Here is an 18,637-nt window from a genome sequence, read left to right as displayed (position 1 = left end):
ATCCAACAAAACTAATTAGTACCGCGCAAAATTATTTCTCAAGAAAGAGGAAAATCATGTGTTGGTTGGATATAACAAGTATCTAGTGAAATAATCGAGGTGTATGTAAGTTGCGTCATTCAACTTACAATGATTATAGCCTTGATATTATCCCTTGTGATAGGAATTGAAAAATCTTTGCTCTTTTGAAGCCTTAATAGAACATCAACTATATCTTCTTCTGAGGTCTCACTATTTTGGAATTCATGTTCATTGATAATTTCTTCTAAAAGAACATCAACCTCATCATGCATTTTCCGCAATTTGTATTTTAATCCACTAATGAAATGAATCATCTTCATCGATGGAAAAAGATCCGCGAGATCAAACACTCCAGCTGAAGCAGCCACTGTTCTCATGATTTCAATCAAAGACCCCTGATTTTTACAAGCCCTGCCTACACTTGCTTTGCAAATGATCGAATTCGTGTACAAAGACAACGTTTCCGTCATGTTGATTGAACTTCCACCCTCAGAAGCAGAACTTTTAATAGATCTAACAAGATTAGCTACCTCATTGAGCATATTGGGATAAAATGACTGAATATTTTTATGACTAAGTAATTCCTGAATACAAATTTTACGCATTTGTCTCCAGAAATCACCGTAGTTACAAAATCCCATATCCGCATGGTCATAAAACATCTCTGTTCCAACCAAAAGCGTTGGTCGATTAGAGAAGTTGAGATCATGTTTTCTCATCACTTCTCTAACCATTTGAGGTGAGGATACAACAATGGCTTCGCGTTCGCCGAGTTTCATGTGCATTAAATCTCCATGTTTTGAGGCTAATTTAGCAAGAGTGCGATGAGGTAGTAACTCAGATGATTGCCAATCAACAAGATGGTGTAAGTTTCCAATGAATGGGAGTTTCCAAGGGCCTGGAGGTAATTTTTTCTTACTATTACACTCTTTGTACCATTTAGTAACAAGTAAAGGCAAAACTAGAAATAGAGCACAAAGAAGAATAGTTAGCTCCATTTCTATTGTGTAGTGAAAAAATTAATCTTAGCTGAAATTGGCTATGTTTATTGTATATAAAAAAAAAATTGGTCACCTCTTTATACAATTGAATTAAATCATTGTGTATGAATTAGGTTTTTTTAAAAAATAATTTAAGAGGCCCTCATGTCGAACCTTGTATGCGGCCAGCCTCATGTGGAATTTTGGGCTTCACTAAGGAACTTGATTACTCTAACTCACAAAAGGGAGTCTAACAAGTAAATTGAATAACCGACCAAAACAAAAGGGAAGTTTCTCTAGGGAATTAAGGCATGCTAATTATTTGAGTACAAAAAGTATATATCAAATTTTTTTGGAAATAATATAGCTAAGTGGAGTGATTATAATAGATATAAAGAGGAAATTTCAAAAATGATTATAGTTTGGGCTTACTTAGAGATTTATAAGTATAGTTTACTTGATTATGACTCATAATTATATGTTAGAAGGAAGAGAGAGGCGGGCAAAATTGAGAGGTAAGAGAGAGGCGAATGAGATCTGGGAGAGAGGTGAGAGGTAAGAGAGAGGCGAATGAGATCTGGGAGAGAGGTGAGAGGTGAGAGAAAGGTTGAATACATGTTGTATTCATTGATGTATCATGAATACAATTGTATAAAAAAAACTATTGTATTTGTTGATACAAATCATTGTACAAATGTATTAACGAATATAATTTGTATCAACTAATACAATTTGTATCAAGTTCAATTGTATTAACGAATTTAATTTGTATCAAGTTCAATTGTATTAACGAATATAACTTGTATATCATCGTATACTCAATGTGGTATTTCTTAACAAAGTATATTTAAATTCATGTGCATTTGTATACGTCTATTGTTTTGTGTATTTATATTTATGTGTTACCATGTGTATTTCTTACTTTGTGTGTTTGTATTTATATTTGTATATGCTATATACCATCTATTGCCTTAAAAAAACAACCATTTATATTGATATCCTTGATTCTAACATTTGTATTTATATCATTGCCACATGATCTGTATTTATATACTCTAAATAAATACACATATAATACAATTGTATTCTGTCAGTTAGAGAGAGAGGGGCAAGCAAGAGAAGATGGAGAGAGAAACGAAAAAGGAGAGAAAATTTTGCTATAAAATCCTAACAAAAATTATCAATCATAATTTTTTTAAAGTATAGTTATATATTGTGAATACATATCACATTTGTTAATTGTCTTAGCAAGATAGATTATCATAGTGTTTTGAAATATGTGAGAGTGAGCATTTGGCAAATATAAGATAATTTTTTAATAGATTTTGAATCACTTGAATACAAGACTAGAGGCAAACACTTAGTGATTTAAGAGTTCAAAATTCACCTTGAGGTTCCAAGTTCAAATTCCATGAACTATATTTTAATTTTTTGAACTTTGTTATTGAAAATTCTGAATGTACCACTGATCAGAACTATTTATTGTCCAGTACGCTATCTTTCTTCTTCTTTTTTCCAAAAAAACACAAAGATAGCTTCCCTCACACTGTCGATTTGTATTTTTCCATTGGTAAAATTGATCCAAAGAAAAAAAATACCCACGAGGTTGAATGATAAAATGAAGTTAATTGTGATTTTTAATTGACTATTTATGCTATAACGTCAAATAAAACGAGAAATTCCAATTTGTTGTGGAGAGAAAACATAGGGTCAATTATGTACACTTTCTAATTTTGTATATTAAATTAAATTTAGTGCACTTTTACTCTAAATGGAACTTTTTTTGATCGGATTGGGCCCAAACATTAATCAGTTTAAATAATAAATTTCATAAAAGCTTTTCATTTCAAAGCAGTAGCAGACCGTTCAGGACTCTACTAGAAAAAATGAAGTTGAAGACTTATATTTTTGCACGTAATAAAAGAGTTTGAGCGATGTAATATTCTCTTTACGGCTTTATATATTAGTAAAAAAAATTCTTCTAACGGATGCGTTTGCGATGTGTCCCATATATATATATACAATAAAACCTCTATAAATTAATATAGGTGGAATCGTGAAATTTTATAATTATATAAAGATATTATTTAATCGATAAATTAATATTTATTAATTTAAAGATTAGTTTGAGATTTAATGAAGGTTAATTTTTATTATATCAAAATCATTATATCTTACTAAATTATGTATCATATTTATTGATTTCACATAAAAAACTATTATACATAAAGTACAACGAATACATCAAAATCATTATATCGTACTAATTTATGTATCATATTTATTGAATTGTCACTATCATTCAAACAAAAGAGCATGGATGACAAGTGTGCTTTTTGATGATATTTGTTGGTTTGACCACAAAATGCATGGTATACGAGTTTTGCTTATGGTAGATAATTGTCCAGCCCATAATAGAAATATTGAAGGACTACAAAATGTTGAATTGTTTTTCTTGCCACCGAACATGACATCCAAAATTCAACCTTGTGATGCTGGGATAATAAGAGCTTTCAAGATGTATTATCGTAACGGATTTTATCGTAGGATATTAATTAGAAAGTTATCAATAACCTGTTGGATTATCCTGGTGAAAGTGATGCATGTTCAGAGTATTGAGTTTTATTTGCCATGATTTCTTACCATAAAAAGGTTTTAATATTTTGGCTAGTCCTTTTCTTGTAGGAAAAGTTTTAGGACTCTATAAATATAGGTTTTTTCCTTCTAACTTAATCAACATTCACAATGTAGTCCTAGGGTTTTGAGAGTTGCGATTATGGAGAAGAATTTTGTGTACCTCGCTCCTTGTATTTCGAGTGAATTGATTGAGGTTGTTTCTCTCTATATTTTGTACTCTCATATTTATAGTGGATTGTCCATCTCCTTTGTGGGCGTAGGTCGACTGACCGAATCACGTTAAATCTGTCTCTTTTGGTGTGTTTCTCGTTTGTCTTCTTACTCGTGGTCTTTCGAGATTCGCTTTGCTAGCTTTCGCATTACATCTGATTATTTTTTGTCCTAACAAGTGGTATCAGAGCCATGGTTCAATGATGGAACCAAGTTAGAGATGGGTGTTCATCTTGGCCGGTGTAGTTCTAGCCGCAACCTTTTTGACAATAATGAAGATTTTGTTGGAGAAATTGTTTCAGAGAGGTTTTCTGTGTCGAGACGTAGATTTGATGGAGGAGATTATGGAGAAGAAATGTAAGATCCTAAAGATTATGTGAAGAAGGTGGACAAATTTATTTTGTCAGAAATTCAAGCCAAGGGGGAGATTTATTGGGTTTTATTTGCCCTGATTTCTTACCATAAAAAGGTTTTCCTTTTAGAAATATGTTTTAATGTTTTGACTAGTCCTTTTCTTGTAGGAAAGGTTTTTGGACTTTATAAATATATGTTTGTTCCTTCTAACTTAATCAGCATTCACAATGTAATCCTAGGGTTTTGAGAGTTGCGGTTATGGAGGAGAATTTTGTGTATCTCCTTGTATTCCGAGTGAATTGGTTGAGGTTGTTTCTCTCTATATTTTGTACTCTCATATTTATAGTTGATTGCTCATCTCCTTTGTGGACATAGATCGATTGACCGAACCACGCTAAATCTGTCTCTTTTGGTGTGTTTCTCGTTTGTCTTCTTACTCGTGGTCTTTCGAGGTTTGCTTTGCTAGCTTCCGCATTACACCTGATTATTTTCGGTCTCATCGGATAAAGCAATGTTGATGATGAAGTTGAAGATGATGCTATACCTTTGGAACCAATTACGCATAAGGAGGCACTTATCGCATCTAGAACTCTTCACAATTTTTATGATGCAGTTCGAAAAGACAACACCGGAACTCTTGGATGCAATAAGAAAAGTTAGAAATGAGCTTCAACTAGATTTAAATTTTAAGAAATTAAAAAATAGAACACAATAGAATCATATTTCACTAAATTGTCTTAGATATATTTGTACTTTTAAAGAATTATTAATTTATGATATTAATGGGACCATATATTTATATAGGGGTCTTCTGAAAAAATATTATCTTATTATCTTATCGAAATTGATGATTTTTTCTATCAACCCAAGTCGAGACCGGAGGAAAATATTATTTTAGAGAGATTATTAATTACCGAGTATTAATTTATAGAGGTTTTACTGTATATATATTATTTCCTAAGTTTAGTTCAAATTATAAATGAAAGTAGGCTAACATATAACAATAGAAAGAGTAGTATAAATCTAATGTTATATTAGAAAATCGGTGATGAGATTCTAAGTAAGGATTTTACTTATTCTAAAAAAAAAAAGGGTGTTAGGCATCTGATCCCTTAGAATCTATTGGAAGCTAGTTTCTTGACAATTAACAAGACATGGGTTTATCAATTTCTATTTTACTTGAAAGGTGAAAAAAGAAAGTTATTTAATGAAGTGAGATTAAAAAAGGTGTCAAAATAATTTATTGAATGAAGAGGTATATGCATAGTAGTATATAACGAGTATACATTGTATACAAAGTAAGGTGTAAATAGGATATAACAAAATATGCATATGGTATGTGGTACATGAGAATTATATATATGTCTATAGTATAAGATAGTCATTTTACATGAACAATAGATATTACCCTTATAATTATCATTAATAGTGAATAATGATGGGACAAATATAGTATTGTTACAAGCATCTTTTTGGGAAATGGAATAATTAAGGCATGTTGAGATCGTTGAAGCTGAATTTGATTTTGAAGAGGATAAGCAGGGGCTCTTTGAAGGATCCTCTAAAGTTGGAAAATTTGAGGATATTAAAGAATATTGTTAGATTTCCAATTGATAGGGTGGATGTGTTCTAATCTTCAACAACTTCACATCAACTTTGAGATCTTTTTGTCTCACAGGAGAATCTTACCCAGCTTCAAAAACTTTGCCTTTCCTTTGAGTGGCCCCACATTGTATCTGGGTTACAATTGCCTTCAAATTTAAACAAGTTGGTACTAAGTGGGAGTCGTATAGAAAACTTGATTTCCTTCATTGCGGGATTATCAAGCCTAGAGTATCTTCAATTACAAGATCTGTATTTTCCTCAATCAGAAGAGTGGTGCCTTGGAGATATCACGTTCCATAAACTTAAGTTCTTGAAAGTGAGGCGCTTAGGTATCTCAAGGTGGGATGTCTCGGAGAAATCCTTTCCTCTGCTTGATACACTTGTTATAAAATGGTGTGACAAGCTTGAGGAGATCCCCCTTAGCTTTGCAGATATTCCAACACTGAAACAGATTAAGTTTATTAGGTGCAAGAACAAATCTCTGGAGGCTTCAGCTGTGAGGTTTAAGCAAGAAGTCGAAGAGAATGAAGAAAACAACCGTATAGACCTCATCACTATCTAAGTAAGTAGAAACAATCTCCTCTGTGCTGATTGAGTATCTAACTTGATAAAAATATGTATAATCTTCTTGTTCCTTTTTCTAATTTGATGCTTGCCAGCAAAAGCACAGACAAAGAGAATGGAATTCTTTCTTAGCTAATTGTTGCAACCATGCTCATGCTCAAGTATATTGTGCGCCTAGAGCCGAATTGCCTGTCCTTTTTCTGTATGTTTTAGGGTGATTGATGACCAATATATATCAGATGGTATTTCTTGTTGTAAAATCATGCCTTTGTTTTGCAGCTTTACTATTTTACAACATTGTTTCTTGTTTGTTTTTTCGTAATTTAGTAGTTGTTTCCCTTCATCTTACACCTTCTATATATGCTGCAGCACTTGCAAAATTCAACTAAGGATACAATTGAAAGCTGGTTGAATACAAGTATACCCCCTTAATTATCATCAATCAATTAGAATATTGAAAGATGAGTATTCGCTGATATGTATAAAAGCCATCTATGTTGTTCAAACTCTTCAAAAATGTTGTCCCTTCCGTGTTGGATTTCACATAGTGCATTTTTGGAAGTTCTGACATGAGTGGAACAATATATTTGGGGAGTTTGAGCATCAGGTCTTGTATATTTTTATCCTGTTTTATTTTTTCTTCAGGAATTTTATTTTCTCTTAAATAAAAAGGAAGAGGCACGTCATTTGAAGGATTAATTTGTAACGAAGACAAAAAGATTAATACCATAAAAATCTTGACTAGAATAAAAATTCAAGACTATGAGATAGAAACCCTCGCTCTAGTAGATTCAGGATGTACGAAGAGTATAATAAATAGATGCATCTTTCCCCCAGAAGTAATAAAAGATTTCCCAGAGCCACAAAATGCCATGCAAATGGATGGATCCTCTAATATATATGAGCATTACGTTTGTAATGCAAAAATAAGTTTTTTAAACACTTGTGCAGACTTTTATAAACCTACCTATAAGTTAGAAAAAATCTGGGTAAGAGATCTAAATATTAGGGTAGACTTTGTTTTAGGATTAGATTTCTTACTACATAATAATGGAAGTTGTCTCCTTACCAGAGATGGAATAATATTCTCAAAAAACACTACTCAAACCACAATAACAACCGAATCTATTCCAACAAAATCTAGATATCTTACAAACACCGGTGAACTTATCCCAAATACTCCAAAAAATGCGACAAAGGAGAAGAGTGCACTTGTACCAAGATACATATTACAGATGAAAAAGAAGAAATTGAACTATTAAAACTTAGCGTTTCATATACAGACGATGTACAGAAAAATTACACCTTAATAAATAAATACAGAGCTTTACAACTTTAAAAAAGAGATTACAACACACAGGAGTAATAAAAAATCAAAAGGATCTAGAAGAAGTAATTCTGATTCTAGATAAACTAACAAGAATCCTTTAGTCTTTTTTCCATGTTCTGTAGTCCTTGTTATATTAAAACTAGCTGGTAATCTTCTTACACTTTTTGGCAAAGTGTCAGCCATCAACGGATTTGATAAGTCTTTACCCGCTACCGTTTGAACGGGACTAGTTGTACCTTTAGCTGGTACAATAGCTTATTCTACATTCTTTGGGGGAATGTACACCCTTCTTATCCATTTTAGACCGAAATGGAGAACTCCTTTGTTCTTTTGAATGATCTTATGTTTGTAATGGTTGGGTTTGATTGATTTCGAAATGTAAAATTTTGATTCTTTCTTGTAAAAGGTAGATGTGTTGCGTCATTTTTTCTTTTTCTTTTTCGAGCCTCTCGATGGTCTGGTTTGTCTTTTGAAGCCTTCTATCATTAAAGAGCAGTGGTCGCAAAATATTATTTTGTCTGTGTCTTTCTGGATATTATATTGTGGGAAAGGATTTGTGATTTGTCTTAAGGTTGGACTTAGAAAATAATTTGGTCCAAGAGTTCCTCATGCGTAATCTAAAGCTTCGTTTAGGTCATTGAATTCTTTGAAGAAGGGAGTGGGAAAGTCTTTTATTGAGTCTATTACTTCCGTCCATGTCTGAAAAATTCCGGTCAGTCTTCCTTGGACTACCACATAAAACTTGAATTTTTTGTCTTCATTTTTTTCTGTAAAATAATGGCTTAGCGAATTCATTACCGAAATGAAGTAACTATTGTCTCGTGGCACTTTGTTATATGCTATCCATAAATTGTCTATCAAACATCTCTGTGGTATATCTATCTTTGATTCTGGCTTTATTCTGAAACGTAAGTTGGATGGGGGGTAAAATATTAAATTTTGTCTTCCGAAATGCAGTCTTTCAATGCTTGGGGTGTTCAATCTTGCTTCATTTAATTTTGTCTGTGGTTTGACCAAGGCATTCTTTAGTAAAGTTTGTAGATATAAGTCTTTGTCTATTTCGTCTGTAGTGCTGCTTGAGCTGGAGGCCCTAGCTTTGTCTTTCCCTGTACTCATGTTGAAAATAAACAGCTAGTCTTCATGAGTCTGCTAACCTGATTTGCTAACGAATTATCTTTCCCCTTGATATGTTCCAGGGATATATTATATATTGATATGACATCTAAAAAATTTAACCATCTTCTTGTACTATTTTCCATCTATCTTTTGATGAAATTTTACAATAGCTTCGCAATCAGTTCTTACGAGTATAGACTGGAGGAAGACACACAAGAAGAAAGTGATGACGAGACAACACGTAGTTTAAAAGAATTTATGGAAACTGCCTCGACTAGTTCAAGTCCCTTCCAAAAAACCACACCTGTACCACCAGTAAAGTATACCATAAGTAACTTACCAAGGCACAAAGTCTTTAGACAAGACCTAGCTACGGAACCAGAAATGGTTAGACCAATAGGAATAAGAATGTCAATAGAAGCTCCTATCAAACTTCAAGAAGGGGGAGATAGAGGAAAAATACTAAATATAGCAGCACATGACCCCCAATTATGGAATTCAGTAATAGACATATGGAAAGGTATAGTGGTAGCAGACTACATACATCATTACAGTGAAACAGATGCAGAAACCATGTATAGGTATATGGAGACCTTTTCAGGAGAATCAATTAAAGGAGTATGTGAAGCATACAAAGTAGCTTACCCTCAAAAGTTCCAAGAATTGGTAAACATGGGAGCAAACCCGTACAACTTTACTAGTAAAATATACAGCCTAGTAACAGGAGAAAACCCAAATAGTGGATTAGTAGTATTACAAAAGAATGCGTTAATAAAACTAGAACAACTTAGCATAAATAATTGGTGCCATATAAAGAATTTCCTAAAAGACTTCTTCTATTATTGTGCCATAAGTGGTAACGTGTTTGACCAAAGTTTAGGAAAGAAACTTTTTAGTAAGCTCCCTGGAGCCCTAGGAAGAGAAATAGAAGAAAGATGGAATAAAAGAGAAGGAGTAATACAAAATCCAACAGCAAATTGGTCCATAGGACATAAAGTACAACATGTAATGGAGATACTACAAGAAAAATGTACAAACATACAAATACAAAAACAATTGAAACAAAGCGAGACTGATTTTTGTAAAAATATATATATACAACGCAAAATTACGATCAAAGTAAACCACAAAGAAAGTATAAAAAGCCATATCAAAGTAAACATGAATACAAACCTAAGAGAAAATACTATTTAAGGAAATCAACTCCAAGAAAACCCTATCTAAATAAAGACAGACATCTAAGAAAACGTACTAATAACAAGATTTATAAAAATAGACTAGCTTGTTTCACATGCGGAAGTGAAGAACATCTGGCTAATATTTGTCCAGGAAGAAACAACAATAGGACAAGAAATGCCCAGCTTATAGAAGATTTCCAAGAAACCCTGATAAATGTAGATGAATATATGTCAGATAACGAAACTATATATTCAGTAATAAGCATAAATGCCGTAGAAGGAGAAAGACAAGACTCATCGGATTTAGAAGGAGAAACATTAATAAACGAAATAGGGTTAGAGAAGCTAGATTTAAATAACCTAAATAACCGCACCTTTGTCAATATACAATGTGACTACGAATTTTCCAAGTAAAAAGGTTTAGACAGCCAGTGATGATTTAATTGTACATGATATCCAAGTAAAGAAAGAAGAGCAAAATGCATGAACTGCTACTTACAAGGATGCATCTGGTGCATTGATAAGGTGCTCAACATCAAAGTAAAAGACGAACAAGTTATTACAAAAGAAAAATCGCTAAAAGCATTAGAAGATAGGATATATAATTTAGAAGAAAGAATGGGTAAACTAGAAAAAGGGAAAGGCGTAGAAATAGAAGAGACTAGCCAAATCAACAATAAACCGTCCGAACAAGAAATAGAACTCTTAAACAAAAAGGACGAGGCCATGTCATTTGAAGGATTAATTTGTAACGAAGACAAAAAGATTAATACCATAAAAATCTTGACTAGAATAAAAAATCAAGACTATGAGATAGAAACCCTCGCTCTAGTAGATTCAGGATGTACGAAGAGTATAATAAATAGATGCATCTTTCCCCCAGAAGTAATAAAAGATTTCCCAGAGCCACAAAGTGCCATGCAAATGGATGGATCCTCTAATATATATGAGCATTACGTTAGTAATGCAAAAATAAGTTTTTTAAACACTTGTGCAGACGTTTATAAACCTACCTATAAGTTAGAAAAAATCTGGGTAAGAAATCAAAATATTAGGGTAGACTTTGTTTTAAGATTAGATTTCTTACTACATAATAATGGAAGTTGTCTCCTTACTAGAGATGGAATAATATTCTCAAAAAACACTACTCAAACCACAATAACAACCGAATATATTCCAACAAAATCTAGATATCTTACAAACACTGGTGAACTTAGCCCAAATACTCCAAAAAAAATGCGACAAAGGAGAAGAGTGCACTTGTACCAAGATACATATTACAGATGAAAAAGAAGAAATTAAACTAATAGAACTTAGCGTTTCAGATACAGACGATGTAGAGAAGAATTACACCTTAATAGAAATAAATACAAAGCTTTACAACTTTAAAAAGAGATTACAACACATAGGAGTAATAAAAAATCAAAAGGATCTAGAAGAAGTAATTCTGATTCTAGATAAACTAGAAATAATTGGAAAAAGACCCTTGAAGCATTGGGACGCCAATCACATAACCTGCAGACTAGACAAAATTAACCTATAATACACAGTAAAAACAACCTCTATAGAATCAACAAATGAAGACCTAAAGGAATTCGAACATCAAATAAGAGAATTACTAAAGTTAGGAGTAATCAGAAGATCAACATCAAAGCATAGATCATCTTCATTCATGGTAAGAAATCATAGTGAAATAGTAAGGGGAACAACAAGAATGGTCATAAATTACAAAAGACTCAATGATAACACCCGAATGGACGGATATAAGCTACCAGATAAGACAAAACTAATAAATAGAATACAAGAAAGAAAGATTTTTAGTAAGTTCGATTGTAAGTCCGGATACTGGCAAGTAAAAATGCATGAAGATAGTATAGAATGGACTGCTTTTACATGTCCGTAAGGACATTTCGAATGGCTAGTAATGCCTTTCGGACTAAAAATGGCTTCTCCAATATTTCAAAGAAACATGGATAATATTTTCAGAGATTATAAAAACTTTATTCTTGTATACGTAGACGATATTTTAGTATTTAGTAACAATACTAAAGAACATCTAGGTCACTTACAAACAATCTTTAAGCTATTTGTACACAACGGTATCATAATTAGTAGGAAAAAAAGGGATGTATGTAAAAACCCACAAATTTTCTAGGAGTAGAAATTGGAGACGGAAAAATTAAATTACAACCTCACATAGCAAAGAAAGTCCTAGACATGCCAGACAAATTAGACAAGACTAAAGATTTACAAAAATTTCTAGGAATTTTAAATTATGCAAGGAATTTTATAAAAGACCTAAGAAAAATAGTAGGACCCCTATATTCAAAAACAGGAACTAATGGACAAAAAACATTCAACACAGAAGATATAAAGTTAGTACAAAAACTCAAACATATGGTTAGAACTATACCAGACTTATCACTCCCATTAGAAACTGACTACCCAATAGTCGAAACGGACGGAAGTCTAGAAGGGTGGGAGCAGTACTTAAAACAAGAAAAAATAAGTACGGAGACAAAAAGGATGAAAGAATTTGTGCCTACCAAAGCGAAAAATATAAAGAAAAGGGAAACATGAGTAGTATAGACGCATAAATATTAGCGGTAATCTACAGCCTAAACAGTTTTAAACTATATATTATTAATAAAAAAGAAATTTTAGTAAGAACTGATTGCGAAGCTATTGTAAAATTTCATCAAAAGATAGATGGAAAAAGTAGTAGTAAAAGAAGATGGTTAAATTTTTTAGATGCCACGTCAATATATAATATATCCCTGAAACATATCAAAGGGAAATATAATTCGTTAGCAGATCAGCTTAGCAGACTCATGAAGACTAACTGTTTATTTTCAGCATGAGTACAGGGAAAGACAAAGTCAGGGCCTCTAGCTCAAGCAGCACTACAGACGAAATAGACAAAGACTTATATCTACAGACTTTATTAAAGAAGGCCTTGTTCAAACCACAGACGAAATTAAATGAAGCAAGATTGAACACCCCAAGCATTGAAAGACTGCATTTCGGAAGACAAAATTTAATATTTTACCTCCCATCCAACTTAAGTTTTAGAATAAAGCCAGAATCAAAGATAGATAGACCACAGAGATGTTTGATAGAAAATTTATGGATAGCATATAACATAGTGCCACGAGACAATAGTCACTTCATTTCGGTAATGAATTCGCTAAGCCATTATTTTACAAAAAAAAAAAATGAAGACAAAAAATTCAAGTTTTATGTGGTAGTCCAAGGAAGACTGGCCGGAATTTTTCAGACATGAACGAAAGTAATAGACTCAATAAAAGACTTCCCCACTCCCCTCTTCAAAGGATTCAATGACCTAAACGAAGCTTTGGATTACGCAAGGGGAACTCTTGGACCGAATTATTTTCTAAGTCCAGCCTTAAGAGAAATCACAAATCCTTTCCAACAATATAATATCCAGAAAGACACAGACAAAATAATATGTTGCGACCACTGCTCTTCAATGATAGAAGGCTTCAAAAGACAAAACTAGATCATTGAGAGGCTCGAAAAAGAAAAAGAAAAAATGACGCAACACATCTACCTTTTACAAGAAAGAATCAAAATTTTGCATTTCGAAATCAATCAGACCCAACCATTACAAACAGAAGATCATCCAAAAGAACAAATGAGTTCTCCATCTCGGTCTAAAATGGATAAGAAGGGTGTACATTCCCCAAAGAATGTGGAAGAAGTTACAGTACCAGTTAAAGGTACATCTAGTCCCGTTCAAATGGTAGCGGATAAAGACTTATCAAATCCATTGATGGTTGCCACTTTGCCAAAAAGTGTAAGAAGATTACCAGCTAGTTTTAATATAACAAGGACTACAGAACAAGGAAAAAAAGACTAAAGGTTTCTTGTTATAAAGAAAGAAAGACAAAAGAATTGAACAAATGATACAAAATTCCCTCCAGAAGTTACTTAGTGTAAAGACCAAAGAAGTCATAAGTAAAAATCCAAAACTCGAACCAGAAACTCCAGACACGGAATATTCAGGAAGTAACGATTACGGAAGTGAATACAATCCATCCCTCGAACAATTTGCTCAAGACCCAAACGAAGACAACGACTCAGGGATGAGTTTCGACTCTATAGCGTTACACAACTTAGACACGTAGAAAATATGTAAGCAATGATGAATCAAGAAAAAAGACAAAGAAAGACAGGTAAGCCATGACGTAATACACCACTAGTCTAAAGCTGACAAATAAAAAGGACAAAAAAATTTGAAGCGTTTTTCAAAGTCATGTGACGATGTGGCCCAAAGAGCACCCGACATGTAAAAGAAAGACTATTCAACATTTTGAAATCCGAATTTTAAATCCGGAGAAAGCCATCCTCGCCTATAAATACTAAACCATTTGCAAGAAGAAGGTAGAGAGCAAGAGAAAGCAGAGCATAGCAAGGAAGAAGAATTAGTTTTAAGAGTTAGCTTTACATATTTCTTTCCCTTCAAAAAAAAAAGAGTGGAGTGAGTTTGTTAAAAGAGTGAGTGTTTAGTTTTTGACGTAGCTACAAAGTCACTCGGGGACTCCCGAAAGGGAAACCTAAGTAGTAAAGTGTCTTCTAGATCTTAGTAGTTTCTCCCGGTATATGTATATTGCTATTATGCACTATAGTACTGTTGTTATGATTATATAATATAATGTTCATACATAAATTGTATACCTACATAATGAGTCATTACTTGCTCTTAGTAAATGGTTAGTTCCCTACCCTCTTAGTAATGACAATGGATTAACTAGAAGATGGCTCAAAATGAAATTGAGGAAATGTTAGATCACCTAAGAAGGATCAAGAATCTAAATGATGTATGGATGATTTTACAGGAAAAAGTTAGGTATGTCCCTCCCTAAGAAAACCTTGAAATGCACAAATTTACAAAACAACTGAAAATTGTTCAAAAGAAAATGGGATTTTTGAGATACTTATATGACACAGAGATAAATGGTTACGTCAACCATGAGAAGCTGGAATGTTTGGAGACTCGAATTCAGTTTATGGCTAACAACGAGGGACAACTCTATCTTGCTGTTTCAGTTATCCTTGTTTCTGCTTTTGTAGATGATACAGATGAGGATGAGGTCGACACATATGACACATATGAGTATTATCTCTTTGATAAACCTCCATATGTAATATTCTTGATTGTGTTAGTAGAGCTGGAAATGAAGAAGATTTTTCTCAGTGAACTAAAGGATTCCCAGTTTACTCAATCAAGAACTTTCAAGGACAAGAAATTACAAAAGAATTTTTTCATCATCTCCATACTCTGCTGATGTATCTCAGAAACAAAACACTCAAGAACTTTCCGAATAATAACTCTGCTCGAAATATTGATGTAGCAATAGAGTTCTTGTTGATTTTCCTTGATGTTGATGTGGCAAATCATGTAATTAACGGTAATTGGTTGAATGAGGTTATGGACAAGGTTTTAGCTATAGCGGGTGATGTTCTATATGTAATTGAGATAATATCTTATATGGTCAATCAATTTTGAATGGTTCACTTAGAAAGTCACTCAACTTTGGATTGTTTACTTAGAAAGTCACTCAACTTTATCTTTTAACTCAAAAGTCACTCAACTATTGATGTTTCACTTAGAAAGTCACCCAACCATTTATAATTCACTTAGAAAGTCACTTAATCAATTTAAATATTCTTTTCATTAAATTTTTTAAAAATACAAAAAATAATTAAATTATTTAAAAAATATTTAGATGTTTATTTTAATTATTGTTTTTTTACTACCTTTTCATTAAAAAAAAAATAGTAGAAGATCGTCACTGCCCCTCTTTTTTAATTATACTTCTTATCAATTCCAATTTTTCTTTTTGGTAATCTTTTAACAATTTATTTCTAGTTTTACAATTACTAGAAGCGAAAAGCTTTTTTTTTTTTTTGGCTACATTTTTTACGTTATTTTTAGAAAGATTATAATTAAATAATTGGAGCAGATCAATAAAATAATTAAAATAGATATCTTATTATTTCTTTAAAAATAGTTTAAGATAAAATTTAATGAAAAAATTATTTAAATTGATTGAGTGTCTTTCTAAGTGAAATATAAATAGTTGGATGACTTTCTAAGTGAAACATCAATAGTTGGATGACTTTTGAGTTATAAAACAAAGTTGATTGACTTTCTAAGTAAACAACTTAAAGTTGAGTGACTTTCTAAGCAAACAACTCAAAGTTGAGTGAGCATTTGAGATATTAACTCATATGTAATTCAAAAGCTTCTTCCTAGCTCTATAAACAAAGATGACAATAGCAAAATAAGTCTTTGCTCGATATAGATATTTGAGAAAACTAAAGATCTAAAGGCACAAATGGAGACGTACTATAAATCCTTAAAATTCACTCCATCTCAATTCCCCACTGTTGGTGGATAGAGCTTTCTGGATTCTCTTATACGGAAACTGAATAAGATGTCGAAATCTAAATCTTGTTTAGATTTCTTGATGAAAGCTCTTTTGGGTAATTTGGAGAAAGAGCTATCAGCTCTTACATCCATTTTAGAGAAGGATCTATCATCTTTATCATCCATTTTCAGAGATGTTGCCAAGGTGCACCATGAACATGAAATTCTTCAAGATCTTCACAGGTGTACTATCAATTTGGCATATGAAGTTGAAGTTGCCATTGACTCTATTCCTGCTCAGTATAATGTTTTTTGGCATACTTTTTGCTCACTTCCTACAATCTTAAAAGAGATCAATAAAATTAATGTGCAGGTGACTGAGATGTGGTCAGCAGACGTTGCTCTTAAGCCTTGCTATGTGGTAGCACCATTTAAACACCTGCCCACTCGACATAGCAATCCAGTGACTGATGAGGAGATAATGGGTTTTGGGAATGACACAGAAAAATGATTCAGTATCTGATTAGAGGTACAAATGAGCTAGACGTCATCCCAATTGTAGGCATGGGGGGACAAGGGAAAATGACAATTGCTAGAAAGGTTTACAATTGTGACAACACTGTTTCTCATTTTGATGTTCAGGCATGGTGCATTGTTTCCCAAACTTATAACCGGAGAAAGCTATTACAAGAGATTTTGAGTCAAGTTACCAGTTCCAAGGATAAGGGAGATAATGATGACATCCTCACTGATGAGTTGAAGAAAAGCTTAATGTGCAAGAGATATCTCATTGTATTGGATGATATGTGGGATTTTATGGCATGGGATGACTTAAGGCTTTGTTTTCCTGATGTTGGAATAGAAGCAGAATAATAGTAACAACTCGGCTTGAGAAAGTGGGTGAGCAAGTCAAGTATTATACTGATCTATATTCTCTTCCGTTCCTCACAACAAAAGAGAGTTGCAAATTATTGCGGAAAAAAGTGTTTCAAAAGGAAGATTGTCCGCCTGAACTACTAGATGTGAGTCAAGCAGTTGCAGAAAAATGCAAAGGACTGCCTCTAGTGGTTATCTTGGTAGCTGGAATAATCAAAAATGGGAAAATGGAAGATTCTTGGTGGAATGAGGTGAAAGATTCTTTATTTGACTATCTTGATCGTGAGTCCGAAGAATATAGTTGGGCTACGATGCAGTTGAGTTTTGACAACTTAGTTGATTGTTTAAAGCCTTGTCTTCTTTATATGGGGATGTTTTCGGAGGATGCAAGAATTCCAGTGTCTAAATTGATAAGTTTATGGATAGCGGAAGACTTTGTGGAGAACATTGAATCTGCTGAAGGTCACTTGATGGATCTCATTAGCAGTAACGTGGTAATGGTTTCAAAGAAAGAATATAATGGTAAGGTCAAATATTGTCAGGTTCATGATGTAGTGCTTCATTTTTGCTTGGAGAAGAGTAGAGAAGAACGGTTTATATTGGCAGTGAAGGGGCATTGTAGCCAGCTTCAACCTTTTGAATGGAAGGAAAGTCGAGTGAGCTACAGATTCTGTCACGTCCCGAGCCTACACCCTGGGCGGGACCGGCACCCGGAGACCATTTCTGGCCCCAAGCGAACCCTTGGTCTGGCTTTCTTAGCTCAGCGGAAAACCTAACTCAACAGAATAACTCAAAGAAATGCAATATTTCGAAACAACTTAACTTATAAAATATGGCCACAAAGGCAACTCGAATCTCAAAATAGAATATTTACATATATATATATATAGATGAGAGACTCAAAACTAACTGATTGACTGCCTGTCTATGAAGCCTCTAAAATACTGAGATGGATGTTGGGACAGACCCCGCAACATGCTAATAGAACAAAAACTAAGAACACAAAATGATTGAGTCCTCCGGAAAGCAAGGAGGCTCACCACTGACTCTGGAGTGCTCAGCTGGATCAACGACGTGCAGGATGCTGATCTGGGGTACCTGAATCTGCATCATCAAACGATGCAGGCCAACTGGCATCAGTACATGGAATGTACGAGTATGCGAGCTGGAAAGCTAAGCAACATAGGCTAGAAGGAAATCTGGAAGAAACTGAAATAGCTTACCTGGCTCAACTCAACTCAACCTGACTGACTTCTTTCAATATAAGGCAATTTAAAACAAGTGCGATATAAAGAAAGACTGTTTAAAACATGCTATAAACTCTGTATGTATACAAGATACAATAAGCCTGAAATGTATATAGAAATACAAT

The 18,637-nt window shown here is 33.3% G+C and overlaps 2 protein-coding genes and 2 pseudogenes across 2 annotated transcripts in view; 2 read left to right on the top strand and 2 right to left on the bottom strand.

The window, feature by feature from the left end:
* LOC125871342 (premnaspirodiene oxygenase-like) overlaps window positions 1–1,019 on the bottom strand; it is a 3,098-nt gene extending 2,079 nt beyond the window's left edge. The window contains exon 1 of the mRNA XM_049551928.1: window positions 125–1,019. Within this exon, the coding sequence (XP_049407885.1) occupies window positions 125–1,019 (895 nt within the window). The remainder of the gene's footprint in view (window positions 1–124) is intronic.
* The window catches only part of LOC125870339 (photosystem II reaction center W protein, chloroplastic-like), an 841,908-nt gene that overhangs the window by 759,234 nt on the left and 64,037 nt on the right, over window positions 1–18,637 (bottom strand). The window lies entirely within an intron of this gene.
* On the top strand, window positions 3,322–4,931 carry LOC125870334 (uncharacterized; annotated as a pseudogene).
* On the top strand, window positions 14,894–18,054 carry LOC125871341 (putative late blight resistance protein homolog R1B-17; annotated as a pseudogene).

Source organism: Solanum stenotomum, chromosome 7, assembly GCF_019186545.1.
Source record: "Solanum stenotomum isolate F172 chromosome 7, ASM1918654v1, whole genome shotgun sequence".
Classification (NCBI taxonomy): Eukaryota; Viridiplantae; Streptophyta; class Magnoliopsida; order Solanales; family Solanaceae; genus Solanum; species Solanum stenotomum.
This window is presented reverse-complemented; position numbering and strand designations above follow the sequence as displayed.